The 15,972-nt window shown below is 60.7% G+C and overlaps 5 protein-coding genes across 5 annotated transcripts; 4 read left to right on the forward strand and 1 right to left on the reverse strand.

The window, feature by feature from the left end:
- Positions 1–605: 605 nt before the first annotated feature.
- DCS_06828 (anucleate primary sterigmata protein B) lies at positions 606–7,102 on the forward strand (the record flags this gene model as incomplete). The annotated part of the gene is made up of 5 exons (XM_040804115.1): positions 606–759; positions 885–984; positions 2,386–2,619; positions 2,702–5,852; positions 5,909–7,102. The coding sequence occupies 5 exons, from the start codon at positions 606–608 to the stop codon at positions 7,100–7,102; spliced, it is 4,833 nt and encodes a 1,610-aa protein (XP_040654219.1).
- Positions 7,103–7,480: 378 nt separating this feature from the next.
- On the reverse strand, positions 7,481–8,251 carry DCS_06829 (deoxyribose-phosphate aldolase; the record flags this gene model as incomplete). Its single annotated transcript, XM_040804116.1, has 1 exon — positions 7,481–8,251. One exon carries the CDS (start codon positions 8,249–8,251, stop codon positions 7,481–7,483), a length of 771 nt encoding a protein of 256 aa, XP_040654220.1.
- A 516-nt stretch (positions 8,252–8,767) lies between these two features.
- On the forward strand, positions 8,768–10,436 carry DCS_06830 (DUF1479 domain protein; the record flags this gene model as incomplete). The annotated part of the gene is made up of 3 exons (XM_040804117.1): positions 8,768–9,218; positions 9,305–10,030; positions 10,114–10,436. The coding sequence occupies 3 exons, from the start codon at positions 8,768–8,770 to the stop codon at positions 10,434–10,436; spliced, it is 1,500 nt and encodes a 499-aa protein (XP_040654221.1).
- Positions 10,437–11,926: 1,490 nt separating this feature from the next.
- Positions 11,927–14,607, forward strand: DCS_06831 (uncharacterized protein; the record flags this gene model as incomplete). Its single annotated transcript, XM_040804118.1, has 5 exons — positions 11,927–12,211; positions 12,256–12,680; positions 12,776–13,044; positions 13,144–13,819; positions 13,869–14,607. 5 exons carry the CDS (start codon positions 11,927–11,929, stop codon positions 14,605–14,607), a joined length of 2,394 nt encoding a protein of 797 aa, XP_040654222.1.
- A 672-nt stretch (positions 14,608–15,279) lies between these two features.
- On the forward strand, positions 15,280–15,730 carry DCS_06832 (uncharacterized protein; the record flags this gene model as incomplete). Its single annotated transcript, XM_040804119.1, has 2 exons — positions 15,280–15,324; positions 15,515–15,730. 2 exons carry the CDS (start codon positions 15,280–15,282, stop codon positions 15,728–15,730), a joined length of 261 nt encoding a protein of 86 aa, XP_040654223.1.
- Positions 15,731–15,972: the final 242 nt, after the last annotated feature.

Consider the following 15,972-nt stretch of genomic DNA (forward strand, 5'->3'; position numbering starts at 1 on the left):
AAGTACCTACTTACATCAATGCTTGTAATTATCCAGCTCTGCATTTTCGTACCCCCCAGTGTACAGCCACAGAGCGGTGGGGTGCAATGTGCCGAGTGAGACACGGCCGTGACGTAACAGAACAGACGGCTCGTGGAGGGGGAGGCCGCCTAGCTGGGATGAAGGAGGGAGGGGCTCCAAACACGTTGCCATGTGAGCTCAGCCAAGTACGGTAGCCGTACTAATATGTGCACGCAATACAGTAGGTATTGTACAGCAGACAAGTACATGCTTGCCTGGTTCCATGTACACCTCCAGGTACGCGAGGTGTAGGTGTACAAACTCGCAACATGACCGGTACACGCCGTCTCGCCGCCTCGTCTCGTCGGTGCTGAAGCAGACATCTGCTAGCGCATGATTGCGCACCCGTAATCCCCGGATCGGGGAGGGTGCCCATCTCTGGATGAGGAGATATCCAAGGACCGCCTGCTGGCTATTAGTTTCCTCTAGTTCCTGCTCGAGGTATATAGCTTGCACTTCCCCGCCGCCTGCCGTCCGGCCCTGCCTGCACACTCCCGCATCATCCTTCCCCTCCCCCAGCCTGCACAACACACCCGATCGTCAACATGGATTTCCTCAAGAAGGCCTCCGAGGGCCTCAAGCAAACGTCTGGCGAGAACAAGCCCGCCGAGGGACAACCCCCCGCCGAGGGCCAGCCTCCCGCCGAGGGCCAGCAGCAGCCCCCTGCCGAAGGCGACAAGGAGGACTACGTTGACAAGGGTGAGCACCGAGCCCTTCTTCCCATACCCTCATGGTGCACGCACACACGCGCATGCGCGTGCAGATGCCCGTACACACGTGCGCCAGCACAGTCATGGTGAGCGCTGGCTGACAACCCTACGCAGCGTTCGGCATGGCCGCCAAAAAGGCCGGTTACAACCTTGATCGCGGCACGCAGGAGAAGATCACCGACGGCGCCCGCGCCGCCTACGAGAAGGCCTCGGGGTAAGTGACGACGAATCCGACGCACCTGAGCATCTCTGTACACGATTCGTACGGGGCGCTCAAGCCCACCCACGCGCAGCACGCACGCATGCTTCCCGTTCGGCGCTGACAGCGGTGCAGAAGCAAGATTGACGCCAAGTACTCCAACTAGACGAGTCGTTGCGAAAGAGTTGGACGGTAATTGTCCGGGTACGAATCATGCCGAGCTCGTATGCAACATGCAGATACACGAGCCCGTAGCTAGATACCACATAACCTTGATCGACTTTCTTGTCAGCTTCCGAATCCCTTACTCCCGCCATTGGCCAGCGTCGCCGATCGATGCGTGATCCCTGCTCTCCGTATTCGTTGTTCTACACCCACTCCGTACATGCATCCATCACCCAAGTACCAGGCCGATGGGTAGAGATATTGCCCGTGACGGCAAAGTGTCAATGTACAAACCAACAATGCATGTTTCGCGGCTGTCCGTACGGAGCGGCGTCGGTGCATGAAACGTATGAACGTGTTGGATGGATAGCTGCGCGCAGTAGTCCATGTTGTCGCCACCAATTGTCGCCATGGGACAGACACGATTCATCCATCGTGCCGTTATCATTCCCCCATCAGCGGCAGATGCAGAATGAAGCAAGTGCCCAGAACGGCATGAATCGTGGCCACGCCTGCTCGACCGTTGAATGGGCTTGTCCCTCCCCATCCTATATCCTATCCTGTATTGTATTCTGCATTGTATGCTGCGCTGCCATCTGTATTGTATTCTGTATTACTCGTCCATTTTCTGAGAACACCTTGTCAGGTGTACTCAACGTGTTGTACTTGCACTTGCACTGTACGTTCTCTACACGTACAAGTAACACATTGCACGTACTGTATGTACAGTACATGTCCACAAAGTGCAAGTATTAGTACACGTTGATATTTGCAAGCACCGAATTAATTTATTTGCAAGCACCGAATTAATTTATGTACAGTAAGTACTTGGTATACTACACCACGTACTAACATGTGTACTTGTATCCGTACTCCCTACTTACATGTACTTACTAACGCAGTGGTTGTTTGGTGGTCCGTCGGCCCGGCTAATGTTAGCGCCGGCTTCGTTGGGGCGCTGGCCTGGCAACTCGTCAATAGCGACGCCAACTCTACGTGCGCATGTACACCTGTTAGGCTGAGGCGCCGCTCGAGTACGTGCTTGCAAACACGTATACAAACAACCATCCGTTAGCGCCAAACATACATGGTGTCTGCACCGCAACTTTGGGTACAAACGCACGTCAATGTCTAATGTACAGCGAGCGGGGTCTGCCAAGGTAGCCGGGGAGATCGCGCCGCTAGTGCTCCGCCCCTGCTACCGAGCACTAACAGTCCACCTACAAACACTAACCGCTGATGTTGTTTTAGGGGCCTGCTGCTCTCCATCACAGCACCTGCCCTTCAGCGTGCACCGCTCGCCGAGACTTTCGTTGCCCGCAGGTACGAGCCAAAGCGCATCACGACCAAGAATGCTTCCAACACCGCCATTCACCCCCCCGACGAGCACCCCTATTGTTCCCGCATTCCCTGCCGACTCGCTCTCTACCCAGCAAGCACCTTGAACGCGCCGCCAACGCCACTCTGGAGCATATTCGTACGACTGTAAGATTCTCAGCACGGGCGGCAAGGATAGCACCTGATCGGATCCCTGCCTCGCCTTCGACGCACCGATCTGGTCTTCAAGATGCGTCATGGCCACCGATGAGGCTCACGGCAATCTTCCCCCCTCGCAACCGCCCACGCTGACGCGCGCCGCGGCCATGGATCTGCCCCGTGACCCCGACGTGCCGCTGACGGTGCATGACGACGCCGACGACGATGCTTCCTCCAGCCTGCTTCCTCGAGGCGAGCCGGAACCCCTGCCTCGGCGGGACGCGGGAGGCGCCGAGTCGAGCTTCGTCGACGCGACAGTCGCCGACCAGACCAGAGGGCCGGACGAGACGATGACGGAGGAGGATGTCCACCGGCACTTCAACGACGTCGAGTCGAGCTTCCTCCCCCGCCTGTCACCCATCCCCACCGGCTCGACCAACGGCGTAGGGGGCCTCGACGACACCTATCTCTTCGATTCACCCTCCAAGGCGAAACGCCAAGGCGACGAGCCGGAGAACTCGACCGTGAGCCGCATCACGGAGACGCTCGAGACGCTAGACTCGTCCCCGACAGCCGCCGCCGCGGCGCGCACCATATCCCGCGTCGTTGGCCTGTCAAAATCCGCCCCCCCCAAGGATGATGCCGCCGACTTCTACGCCGACGGCGATCAAGACGAGCCCGCATCTCCCTGCTTCTCCGTCGCCGACGACCCATCCTCGTCCCAAGCCCCGGAGACGATGGATGCTGCCGACACTTCGGGCCACTCGCTCCGCGCGGGCAAGCGATCCAAGTACCTTCGCACGAGCCGCTTCGGCAGCCAGCGTTCCTCGACCTCGTCCTTTGCCACGAACCCCGAGTCCATCGACGGCAGCGACGCGACCGTCGGCTTGGGCCTCGACTACGCACTTCGCTCCGGCGCCTTGGGCCTGCCCCGGGTTCCGAGCGCCCTTCACCCTCGGTCCATCAGCTTCGGCAGCATCGTCTCCGGCATCCACCTTGACGAACCGGACACGCCATCCACGCCTCACCTCGAGCCGCTCGCTGAGATCGACAGCCCTCCCCAGTCCCGCCCCGGCCAGCTGAGCACGCCCAAGGCTTCCAAGGAGAACCTCAACGCGCCCACCGACACCGTCATCGCCCAGCATGTTAGGGACGTGCACGTGCCCGAGTCGCTGGCGAAGGAGTACAAGGCCAAGAACGGGCTCCACACGCCGCGCCGGCAGACGAGCACGACCGCCGGCACCGCCACGACGAACCGGACGAGCCGGAACCTGACCCTCAAGGAGCAGAGCAGCAACATCGAGCGGCTGTCCAAGGAGAATTTCGACCTGAAGCTCAAGGTCATGTTTCTCAGCGACCGGCTCGACAAGCTCTCGGAGGAGGGCGTCAAGGAGATGATATCGGAAAACGTCAACCTCAAGACGAGCCTTGCCGTCCTGCAGCGCGACAACAAAATTCTGCGAAAACGAGTCAAGGAGCTCGAGCGGCAGGCCAGGGAGGAGGAAGACCGGCCGAGCACGGCCCGCAGTGCCGTCTCGTCCTTCGATCAGGCGGCCAAGGTGGCCGACGGCGAGGCGGAAGAGCGAGAGGTGGAGCTCGTCTACCTGCGCGAGCGCGTCGAGGAGTATGCCGCCGAAATCGAGAGGCTGCAGAGCGAGGGCGCCCACCAGGAAGGTGAGAAGCGCAAGCTCGCCGAGCTCGTCAGGACGCTCGGCGAGCGAAACGGGGAGAATGTCAGTCACCAGGAGGAGGCCGACGTCTGGAAGGACCTGCTCGAGCAGGAGACGGCCCGCAGGGAGCAGGCCGACGAGGACAACAGGAACCTTCGCGACGAGCTCTTTCAGCTGAAGCGAGAGAGCACCGGTGCCATGCACCACACGACCAACATTTACAACATCACCAAGAAGGACCGAGCGCGAGCGCGAGCGCTGACCGCATCGTCCGGCCGTCCCACCGACGGCCATGCCAGCGACGCCGAGGCATCCAGCGCCAACCTCAGCGGAGGCACGACCCTCGTCGACGAGCTGCGACGCGAGAGCGAACTTTTGCGGCACGAGAATGCGGAGCTGCGTCGCGAGGTGGGCGCCCAGACGTCGATGCTGACGTCGAGGAATCGCGAAAAAGATCGCCTCTACCTCGAGATTGAGGAGCTCAAGATGGCCCAGCGCCGCGGAGGCCTGCTTGCCTCCAACCTCGACAGCATCCTCGAGCGATCCGTCTCGCGCGCCGGACGCGAGCGTTCCCACTCTCGAGGCAGCGGCCGCACCATGCTGACGGCCGAGGAGGACGCCGAGCGAGACGAGCTCGAGAACAGGCTGGCCGAGGTGCGCGACAAGCTCAACGAGGCGAGGCTGCAGAACCAGGAGCTGCAGCAGGAGCTCGAGGCTTGCATGGAGGACTTCGAGTCCGCCGTCGAGGCCAAGCGGACGGCCGAGGAGGCGGCGACGACGGTGCAGCAGGATTTTGACACGGCCATGAACGACCTCGTCGCCTTGCAGGCGGAGCGCGACGAGGCCCTGCGAGAGCAGGCGGAGATGGAGAACGAGTTTGAGGCCCTTCGGCGCGAAGCCCAGGGGGAGATCGAATCTCTCGAGGCCGAGGCCGACCTGCGCAACGAGGCGGTGCAGCGCCTCCAGGCGGACTTGAGGGACCGCTCCGAGAACTTCGACGGCTTGCAGCAAGAGATGCGGAAGATGAGCGAGGCCCTCGTGCGGCTCGAAGACGAGCAGGACGACAAGATGCGCCGCATCCAGCAGCTCGAGGAGGAGCTCGAGTCGTCCAACGGCGAGCTCGAGGCGCTCGAGCGGAAGCTCATGGAGGCCAGCGACAAGAACCAGCGGCTGACGGTCCAGCAGGAGTCGTCCCAGGGCGAGATCGCCTTCCTGCGCGAGGAGCAGGAGGTCGACAAGGTACGCATCGGGGATCTCGAGGCCGCGCTGGCCAACACGGAGCAGAGCGTGCGCGAGGAGAAGGACCGAGCGAGGGAGCTCGACGACCGGCTGCGGCGGGAGCGCGTGCAGAGGGAGTTGGTGGCGGACAAGGAAAAGGAAGAAGTGCAGCAGTTCCTCAACGAGCTGAACCGCGAAGCGTCCATGGCCAAGGACGAGGTGAGGCGGCTGCGTAAGAGCTTGTCGTCTCGCGAGGTCGAGGCTACGGAGTGGAAGGAGAGGCTGATCGAGCTGGAGAACAATCTTCGAGAGGCCCTCGGCGATCTCAGCGGCACCCGTTCGTCGCTCCTCAAGGTAGGCTCGTGCTCGTCCCCCTCGCGTCCCGTCGTCGGTGCTGACTCTTCCCCCAGTCCATAGCCAAGATGCAGCGCGAGCTCGAGAATACGGTGCGGGAGCTCGACACGACAAGGGCGTCCCTGACGGAGAAGGACCACATCATCAAGCAGCGCGATGCCCTGCTCGAGTCTCACGCGCTCGAGAGTCGCAGGGTGGCCGAGCTGCTCGACAAGGAGCGGGTGGCGCACCGGAATACGAAGTCGCAGTTTGACACGTTCCAGAACAATCACCATCACCTCTCGCAGACGGCGAGCACTCAGGACGTCAGGATCTCCGAGCTCGAGAGCACGAGGAGCCAGGATCGGAGGAAGCTCGCGGCCCTGGAGCAGTCGACCCGCGAGCAGCTGACGGAGAGGAACGAGCTGCTGCTGAGGCTCTGGCACAGGCTGGGCGCCCTGTGCGGGCGCGAGTGGCTCAACGGCCACACGCTCGTCGACCGGCAGGCGGTGCCGTCGATGGAGGTCGTCGCCACCCGCCTGCCCGGCTTTTCCAAGAACCTGCTCGGGGCCGTCAAGACGATCGAGGGCTTGTTCGTATCCTTCCAGACCAAGATCAAGGCCGTCGAGCGGGACCTGCAGCGGGAATACCAGTCGTTGGAGAGCAACCTCGAGGTCCGAACGAAGAAGCTCGACCGGCTGGAGCTGATGGTGCGAAACTCGATCGCATCGCGGCGCACGGGGACGCAGGATGGCAAGGACCGGGTGCAGCAGCTCGAGGACGCGTACCGCCAGCTCAAGCAGGAAAACGCCAGCCTCCGCAGCGCCAAGGAGGCCCGCAGCAAGGGCTCTCGGTCGAGCACGGACGGCACTCTGACGTACGCCGCCGGAGGTTCGCCCTCGCCCTCGGTCCCGCGTGGACCAGGAGATCGCGACAGGAGCCGCGGTTCTCGCCAGGACCGGAGCAGCAGGACCGCGGGCTCTGCTTCGTCCGCCACGGCCACGGCGATCCCGAGGCCGGCGACGAGCAACGGCAGCATCGGCAGCGGTGGCATGGACGTGGCATTGGCTGGCGACGCGGGCGCGAGCAACAACAACAGCAGCGACAACCGATGGCTGTTTAGGCTGCGAGACATGGAGTACAAGCTGAAGATGGAGCGCGAGGGCCGCAACCAGGACCGACAGGCTGCGAGACAGCGGCTCGGCGGCCTCGAGCTAGAGAACCGCGACTTGCGGGACAGGATGAGGCGGACCAATTCGCAGGCTGACTAGAGGCTGCTTCTGCCGCTTCTGCTGCTTCTGCTACTGGGCTGGTTGGCAGCAGGTGTGGTTGGGGTTGTACGTATATGATTATCGCAAGCCCGAGACGGGGGGTTGTGTACGAACCGGTGTCCACTTTCTTGTACACGATGCACATCATGGCTATTATCGAGCGGTTGCGGTCGCAGTTGCGTCCGCGGTTGGAGTGCAAAAACGGAGGCATGGCGGGTCAACTTTATTTTCATTATTCTATTATTTTTGGGTATGGACGGCGCCCAAGCAGTCACGAATCAACGCGGGACGATTGTCATTGTATTTGCGAATGATGAAAGGTCACCTCTTCGTGTCACGCGTGATTGTATTTGCTTGAAGCCATCGGCACATGGCCGCCTACTGGCTCTGAACGGCCATCTCTTTGATCTGGACCTCGACCTCGGTCTCTCCTATGCCTCTCGTCTTGGCCTCATCCATGATGGCCTGGGTAGCGCTGGCACCGACCCTCGTGACGCCGAGGCTCATTACGTACAATAGGTCGTCGAGCGTCCTCACGCCGCCGGCAGCCTTGATCTGCACGGCGGCACCGGCATGCTGCCTCATGAGCTTCAGGTGGGGGACAGTGGCGCCCTGATAGCTATACATGCCATTGGGCTGCTTGACGAAACCATAACCGGTGCTCGTCTTGACGAAGGCGACATTGTGTTTTGTGCAGATCTCGCAGAGGCGGATGATGTGCTCGTCCTGCAGGTAGTCGTTCTCGAAGATGACTTTGAGAGCGGCACTTCGTGAGGCGACGAGTCGGGCGAGGGCTTCGATCTCTTGCTCGACGTAGTCCCACTGACCGCCAAGGACTTTGGCGACGTTGACGACGACATCAATCTCCGCGGCGCCGGCGTCAAGGGCTTCACGGGTCTCGGCGAGCTTGATGTTTTGGGTGCTGTTGCCGTGGGGGAAACCAACGACAGAGCAGACGAGGACAGAGGAGCCGGCGAGGAGGCGGGCGGCGTCGGGCACGGAGTAGGGCTTGACGCAGGCGGCTGCGAGTTTGAGATTGCGTGCGAAGACGAGTCCGGCTGTGATGTCATCGTCGGTGAGGGTGGGGTGCAGCAGGGAGTGGTCGATGAGCTTGGCGATCTGGGGGAGTGAGACTGTGACGGTAGGCATGGTGGCGGCAGGCGGTGATGCTGATACACTGAGTGTTGATGAGCTGGTGATGGTGATGGAGATGAGATTGAGAACGAGGTTGAGAATAAGGATGAGAACAAGGGTGAGATTGAAAATGGGGCCGGAGATGCGGGAGGGCCTCAAGGCTAAAAAAAAAAGGCTTCAAGACTTCAGGGGCTGGAGAGGTAGTCGCTCATGATCCTGCCGAGCGGGGGAAACGGTGGTGGTGTAAGTCAACTGGCGTACGATGCATCAGATGGTTCGCAGCCGTTGCATCCACGAATAGGAGCTGCGTGACGCGGTGGCGGTTTGGTGGCGAGGCGTGGTGAGAGCTGTGTGTGCGGACTTCCCAAAGCGGAAGCCCCGCTGGCCGACTTACACAACGACCGGCCAAATCCTATAAACATCACGAACAATCCCCTCCCCTCCACGGCTGCCATGTCATCCATGTGACGCTGTTTGGCAATTGAAATCATCTTGTTGGTGTTCCAGTCCAGTCGCTTTTCCATTCACAAGATGCGTCAGACAGTGGCCAAGCTATCGCGGAGCGTGCCGACCCTCAGCAGGCCGGCCTCCATGGCAGCCGGGGCGCACCACATATCCAGCAAGAAGGAAGGCAGTATTGCCGATGCCTTCGTGTCGCTGTCCGGTGCCGAGCGGCCGCCGCTGCCGGACAGGTTCCGCGAGCTCAAGTGTGAGCTCGTTCGGGGCCGCGAGAAGGACATTGTCGACAGCTGGTGCCGGCTCCTGAAGCAGCTGAGGGCGGAGAACGATGTCATCCGCCGGAAGGGATCGAACGTCATCCCGCAGCTCGAGTTTGCCAACCTCGAGGCGGACTGCGAAACGCTCAAGGGAGAGCTGAAGAAGCGAGGCGCCGTCGTCGTCAGGGGCGTCATCCCCGAGGACGAGGCGCGCGCGTACAAGGACGAGGTGGAGGCGTACGTGAGGGAGAACCCGCACACTCGAGGTACGTAAGTCCTGAGCACGGCAAGTCAACGACGACCCGTCGGCGGCTCCTGATGCGTATCGCACGGCATGGCTGATTCTGGATAGCCTTCCCGCCTCATGACCCCCAAGTGTATGAGCTGTATTGGTCGGCGCCCCAGCTCAAGGCGCGTTCGCACCCGTCCCTCCTCCGGGTGCAGCGCCAGCTCATGGCTTCCCTCTGGCACGCATCATCGCCGGAAGCGCAAGTGTCGCTCGCCAACCCGCTGACGTACGCCGACCGGCTGCGAATTCGCCAGCCCGGCGATGCAACCTTTGCCTTGGGCCCGCACATGGACGGCGGCAGCGTCGAGAGGTGGGAGCGGCAGGGCTATGGCCGCGGCGGCGTCTACGACCGCATTTTCGCCGGCGACTGGGAGGGTTACGACCCTTGGGACGCGAGCGGGCGGGTCGCCGCCGTCAACAACCTCTACGACGGCCTCGGCGCATGCTCCATGTTCCGCACGTGGCAGGGCTGGCTGAGTATGAGCCACACGCGCGCGGGCGAGGGTACGCTGCTGGTGAACCCGCTCATGCACCTGGCCACGGCGTACGTCCTCTTGCGGCCCTTTTTCGAACCGCTCGTCTCGAAGGCTGCCGGCAAGGGGCGGTTCTTGGACGAGGAAAACTGGAAGTTCACCGGCGAGGCAGGCATGACCAGCGAGCTGCCAGGCGCATCTATGGGCCACGGCCAGGAGCTGACGGAGGAGCTGCATCCCCACCTCGAGCTGGAGACGACCATGGTGCACATGCCGCCAATCCGGCCCGGAGACTTTGTGGCCTGGCACTGCGATAGTGAGTTGTCTTCCATTTCCCACCGACGCGGCGTGGCAGGATTAGACGCAGGGTGCTGCACGGCGGACGCTAACAGTCGTCAGCCATTCACTCGGTCGACAAACGGCACGCAGGGGCCTCCGACTCGAGCGTCATGTACATTCCCGTGTGCCCCGTGACGGACATCAACGCCGCATACCTCGCCCGTCAGCGGGCGGCGTTTAGGGACGGCACGCCGGGACCCGACTTCCCCGGTGGAGAGGGCGAAGCACGTCACGTCGGCCGCCCGACCGAGGATGTGCTACGACGTTGGGCGGGCAGCGGCGGGCGGCAGGCCTTTGGGCTCGAGAGCCTGGCTGTGCGTGGACAGGCGTTGGCCGGAGAGCGTTCGGTTGTCGAGAGGGCGAATGCTATCCTGGGTTTTTGATGAAGCTGGGGTACCTTTGGGAACAATTTGAAACAGCACTCGATGAGTCTGTTTCGGCATGGAGAATGTGTCGGCGGGAAAGAATGGTGGGAAATGGGGAGCTATAATTCTTTTCGCAGCGGTCAGAGCGATGTTGAACAAAATGCCTTTGGTGTCCATTCTTGTCTTGTGTGAACCACCAGCACGGCAGACGACTGCTACCTCACTCCGTTCCAAGCATTCTCTTTTGGTTCCGGTGACCTGTTTGGAAGCGGTTGTGAACCGTCCGTGAATATCCTGGGGGCCTTTGGGCAAAGATTCAGGGGGGCCGTCACCGCATCCAGCTCGCGTGCAGCACGAAATTCCTTTTCGATTTTCCGACTGCTGACCTGCCAAACCACTCCTCCTGCACTTGGTGCCTCCGAGCAGCTCCACTGCTGTGATGGTTTTGATGGACATCCGGCGAGACGTGCTGCTGTCAGCTGGGCTGGACAACAAGTTCGACCCGGTTTCAATGTGGAAGCTCGCCCCTAGGACTTCTGGCATGGCGTATCCAACCGTCGTAAATGAATGATTCGCAGTCAATACGCTTCACATGCCACATGATACTGTCTGAAGGCGATGCATCGTATCACGTCACTCGACCGACGGCAGGTGAGGCGAAATGCATCGTGTGAATGTGAGGAAGAGAGTGAGAGGACAATGGCCGAGGTTGGATCGTGCATATGCCATGGTGCGAATCATGATCTGAGGCGGCGAGAGGAGAGAAAGCCAGATGAAAAGACGAAATTTGATGACCAGCAAAGAGAGTACGGAGTACGTTGAGAAATATAAACAATACATGCAGGTGCGAAACTGGTCAGCCAATTTGCGCGGCTTGACGAGTCGCAAGTAGGGAAGGAGAGCTCGGAGGGATCTACTTGCCGCTGGCGCTGCTACTTTATACTCGTCGCCTCAGGCCATTGCTCCCCATTTCCATGGGCAAAGAACGCAGTCTCTGGAGTTGCAGAACTCATCGAATTACGTATCCTCCCCTACACTACTTTCTGGTGGCACTGCATTCCTCTGTCGCCAGACGAAACCGCCGAGGAGCAGAAAATGAGGATGTGAACGCGAGAAGGTGAACCGAGAATCACTACAAGGTATTGTCGAGGGCGAGGCCAGTTCTCTGATGTATCGCCGGTTGCTTGAGCCTGCCAACGAAGAGCACGAGCACTACGGTTGCTTTTGTTGACAGTTTGCTCGAGTCAGGAGGTTGGTTGACTTGGTTGGCCCATGGTCTTGACTCCCTGGCCGGTCTTGATCAATGGCGGTGGAGGAGGTCACGACGCCTTGTAAGTGTAGGCTGCAGCCTTTCAAGGCCCACTCTCGAGTTGGTAATGATCAATAAAATCCTGACGATTATCCATACTTACATACTGCATTACTTCTACGAATCCTAACACGACGTTGAGGGTGCTTGCTTCCAGGTACACTTACATTCGCCTACGTACAGTAACCAATCCATCGTCATGTCAACCGACTGGCGATCCGACCATGGACGCGCCAGCGTGACTTTCCTCCGAGAGAATCACCTGCTCGACCGGAGTGCGGACGCCGACCTGACGTGGGGATTTGCCGTCATACGGCCGACTGGCGCTGCCGACGACGAACAATGGGAGGCAGCAACGCGCAGCTTGCGGGAAGGCATTCTCTTGCCGTTTCGCGAACATGACAATCATCTACAGTCTGAACGTGGAGGTGCTCCGCTGGACCCAACACCTACCGACCTGATCGCAGGCAATCTTGAGCTGCCCGTATTGCATCTCGAGCTCGAGGATGGCCAGCGGCTCGCCATCAGCCAGAGCAACTCGACGATCCGTTGCTGCGTGCAGAGCGTGCACAATTTAGAGAGTACGTCAGCAGCATGTGCGAGCAAGACCGATGGGGGGTCGTCCATGCCGCCTGCATCGCCCTGGATGCTACGGCGGTGGAGAAGCTTACGGACGGTCATCTGGCCTCTGACGACCGCCATGTTATCATCCTGGACGAGGATGATAGCATCATGGTGACGGATTACTACGGCGCATGGCTCTTCGCGGAACCAACGACGCTGAATCAACTCTATCGCGACTTGAGGCATGGTGACATGACTCTAGAAGAGCTTTCACCTCATCCTCATCGCCAAGGACAGCTTCCCCTATGGGACGGCGACACTTGCGGTAAGCTGATAGACCCCCCCGGCGGCGCCGGATACCGCCTTGGGGGGACGACGAGGGGTAAGGGGTACGCGCCCGAGGTGAGTATGGATTGAACCGATACTGGCGCACGAGGGACGGTGAACTGATGGTAGCGTGTGGATGAAGTTGTGGTTCGTCCAGGGACAAGGACGGCACCGGCGGTCAAACGAACAGTGCGGCAAAAACTAGAGTGCGCGGAAGGCCTCAGCTGAGTCTGCCGGTGACCTCGTCCTGTTCGTTCATCTCACCGGTGACGGAAGAGGATGTGTGGATCATGCTGGATCACGCTGGTGCAACTTTCGAGTCGAAGCAAATCACATTTCGACCTTGGGAAGTGAAGGCCGCGACCCCAGACGCTGTGGGATGCGGAGTTTGGCGTTTGAATCCTGGACGTGAGGGTGAGGGTGCGGGTGAGCCACGACGGATGAATTTGTCAGCAGGCTTCTAGCGGCGCCGCCTGCCGTCTGTCAGAGGAGTGGATGCGATTCATTCGCGCCACGTCTCGTAAGTACGGGCCCTCGTCATGCCCTGCTTGGTATTAATAATCGCGGCGGAGCTGAAGGTCTGTTGGACGGCCATCCGCCTATACTTGCCGCGCCAGGTCGTGGAAAGCATGGAGAGGGTGAGACTGGCCAGGAGGTTGCTTGCCCAGGGTGAAGTTGAGTGGAGGGAGACGGTGCAACGTGCGGCCGAAGTCCGACTCCGCCTCTCGCTGCGGCTTCGCCCATTAGTCAGCTCTGCGGCCTCTGGCACAACCCCGCATATGGAAGCTCATGGACGACTTGGAAAGGCCACCAGGGTCGTCGGAGAACGAACGCTTGGACGGAGACGGCCCCTCCGCCCTCCGCCTGGGGCCCTTGTCGGTTGGCACGGCAAGGTCGGTGACGTGCCGCATCATGCTGCCCTATGCTGGCGGCCAGGACGTGTACTTGCGCGGCATCAGCAAACGCCGCCAACGAAGCGGTGGCTGGCCGCGGGAACGACGCTCGTTGCGGGGATGGTTGGCTGCCTGGGCGTGCTGACGCTCCCTGCGCCGCAGCGGACTCTTGCGCCGTGCTCCGGACTCCGTGGCGTGGGCGACGCGGTCCATCCGTATCCTGCCGCCTGCCTGAAGTGGGAGGGAGGCAGGGAGGGAGAGGGGAGGCGGAGGCGAGGCGAGGCCATGCGGGCCAGGAATCGTCACGGGTATATATAGTCGATGCTCTCCCGCCCCTCCATGACGAGAACGGTCAAGCATCGGAATCACGCCATCACCGCCGCACGCCATCGCCGCCGCATATCTCGCTACCGCACGTCAAATTCGATACCCGTTGCCTATCGTGCTTAGCATCCCATCCCATCCGCCTGCCCCTCCGCCTTCACCTCTGCCTCGGTCCCGGCCAGATCGGAACACGGCTACCCGCACACCATCGCACCAACGAGGACGACAAACAGCCGCCGCCACCATGACCTACACCCTCTACGACGCCTCCGTCACCGTCGCCAAGGAGACGCTCGAGTGTCTCGCCGCCATCCTCAAAAAGGGCGAGACGGCGCCCAACGCGGCGAGCCTGCCCGAGGCCCGCATCCACCCCGACATGCTGCCTCTGACCTTTCAGGTGCACTTTGTCACCGACCTTTCGCAGAAGATGGTCTCCCGCCTCACGGGAGAGGAGCCCCCGACGCTGGAGAACAACCTCAAGACGTTTGCCGACTTTCAGGCGCGCATCAAGCTGGTCCAGGGCGCGCTCGCCAAGGCCGACCGGGACCTCGTCAACAAGCGGGGCGACGAGATCGTCTCCATGGGCCTCGGCTCCGGCAAGACGGCTCAGCTGCCCGGCACCGCCTACAACAGCGGCTACACGATGCCCAGCATCTTCTTCCATCTCGTGACGGCCTACAACATCCTGCGGAAGGAGGGTGTCGACGTGGGAAAGATGGACTACCTGACGCCCTACATTGGCCACCACGTGCCCAAGGAGGCAGCCAACTGAGCGGAGAGGGGAGAGGGGTTCACCATGCTTGCATCGGTTCACATGTAGCTTCTAATGAATAAAAGTTTTCACGTGCCGAAACTCCAGTGGTAATTCGGTGAAGGTGGCTGGCTTTCCGTGACTGTAATCTCGATAGCTTTTGATCCCATAGCTATTGTTGTTATCGAGATGTTGCAATTGAAGATGGAAAGGGGAAAAAGTGCCTGTTCCGATGGGGTGTCTGGTGTGGTGGTGAGCACCGCCTTTAGATGGGGCGTGGCACGATTACATGTCACCCTACGGAGTAATTACAGGCTACAATACTCCGTACTGTAAGTACAGTACAGTACGGAGCGCACGTATTAATTACTTGATCACTGTATAGCGGGGTGACAAAAGTGTCGATTCACTTTGTGGTATTAACGCAACTAAAGTTGAGGCGTCACTTTTGTCTACTGACTGTACTACATGTCAACTAGCGCAGGCCTAGTGCCCAAGCAAGCACCGAACAGTGCAGTAAAATACGACACAGCACAGTACGGTTATTGCTCTCCGCGCTGCTCCTCAGCACGCTCCCCCCACCCATCGCCACCCTCGCCCCGCTGACAACCTCGCAATCAACCTTGAACCTCCTGTCTCCTCGCAAAGGCCGCCGCAGAGCGCAATCGCGCCCAAGGCTCCCAAGCACCCATCATGGCCGCGCACTGGTGGGCTCTCCGTGCCATCATCGCATTCGAGGTTCGTGCACGAACCCTACCCGCTCGGCTGTCGTCTGCCGCGCCCTCGGACGGCTCGCAGAATGCTGACCAAGCTCTCCATGATGACAGGACCGCATCATCGCCGCCGTGCGTCCGCCCCTCCCGGCCCCCTTCCCCATCAACCCTTCCATCATGACCGCTCGGGTTTGGGACTGACCCGCCGACGGCAGATCCTTCGACAACCTGGCTTCCACCGCGCCGTCGGCCGCATTCATCGGACCGTGCACGAGAGGAAACATGGACGAAACCCGCGTGAGCCGCTCGCGCCAGGCGAGGCAACCGCCGAACCTGGTCGCCGTGGCTTCTTGAGGCTCTTCTTTGACGAACTCAAGAACCAGTTTCAGGGAAAGCCGACCGACCTGCCGCACAACAAGCCGCCCAAATGACAGATCGTCCCGTCCACCGACTGGCATGTCCCGTCGCCGCGCGCCTAATATTCGATGACTCGACGCTCCGCGGCCGACGTGGCCCCCGTGATGAAGCGCAATGGAACTTTGTGTCAACGAGGATGCGTATCACCTGGAAGCGACACCTCGGTTCGATGCCTTCTCGGGACAGCACAATGCCTCCTCCAGACCACGCGAGGCCGTCGCTGCATCAGGCTTGTCACCAAGCTTGCGTCAAGCGA

This window comes from Drechmeria coniospora, chromosome 03, assembly GCF_001625195.1.
Source record: "Drechmeria coniospora strain ARSEF 6962 chromosome 03, whole genome shotgun sequence".
In the NCBI taxonomy this organism is placed as follows: Eukaryota; Fungi; Ascomycota; class Sordariomycetes; order Hypocreales; family Ophiocordycipitaceae; genus Drechmeria; species Drechmeria coniospora.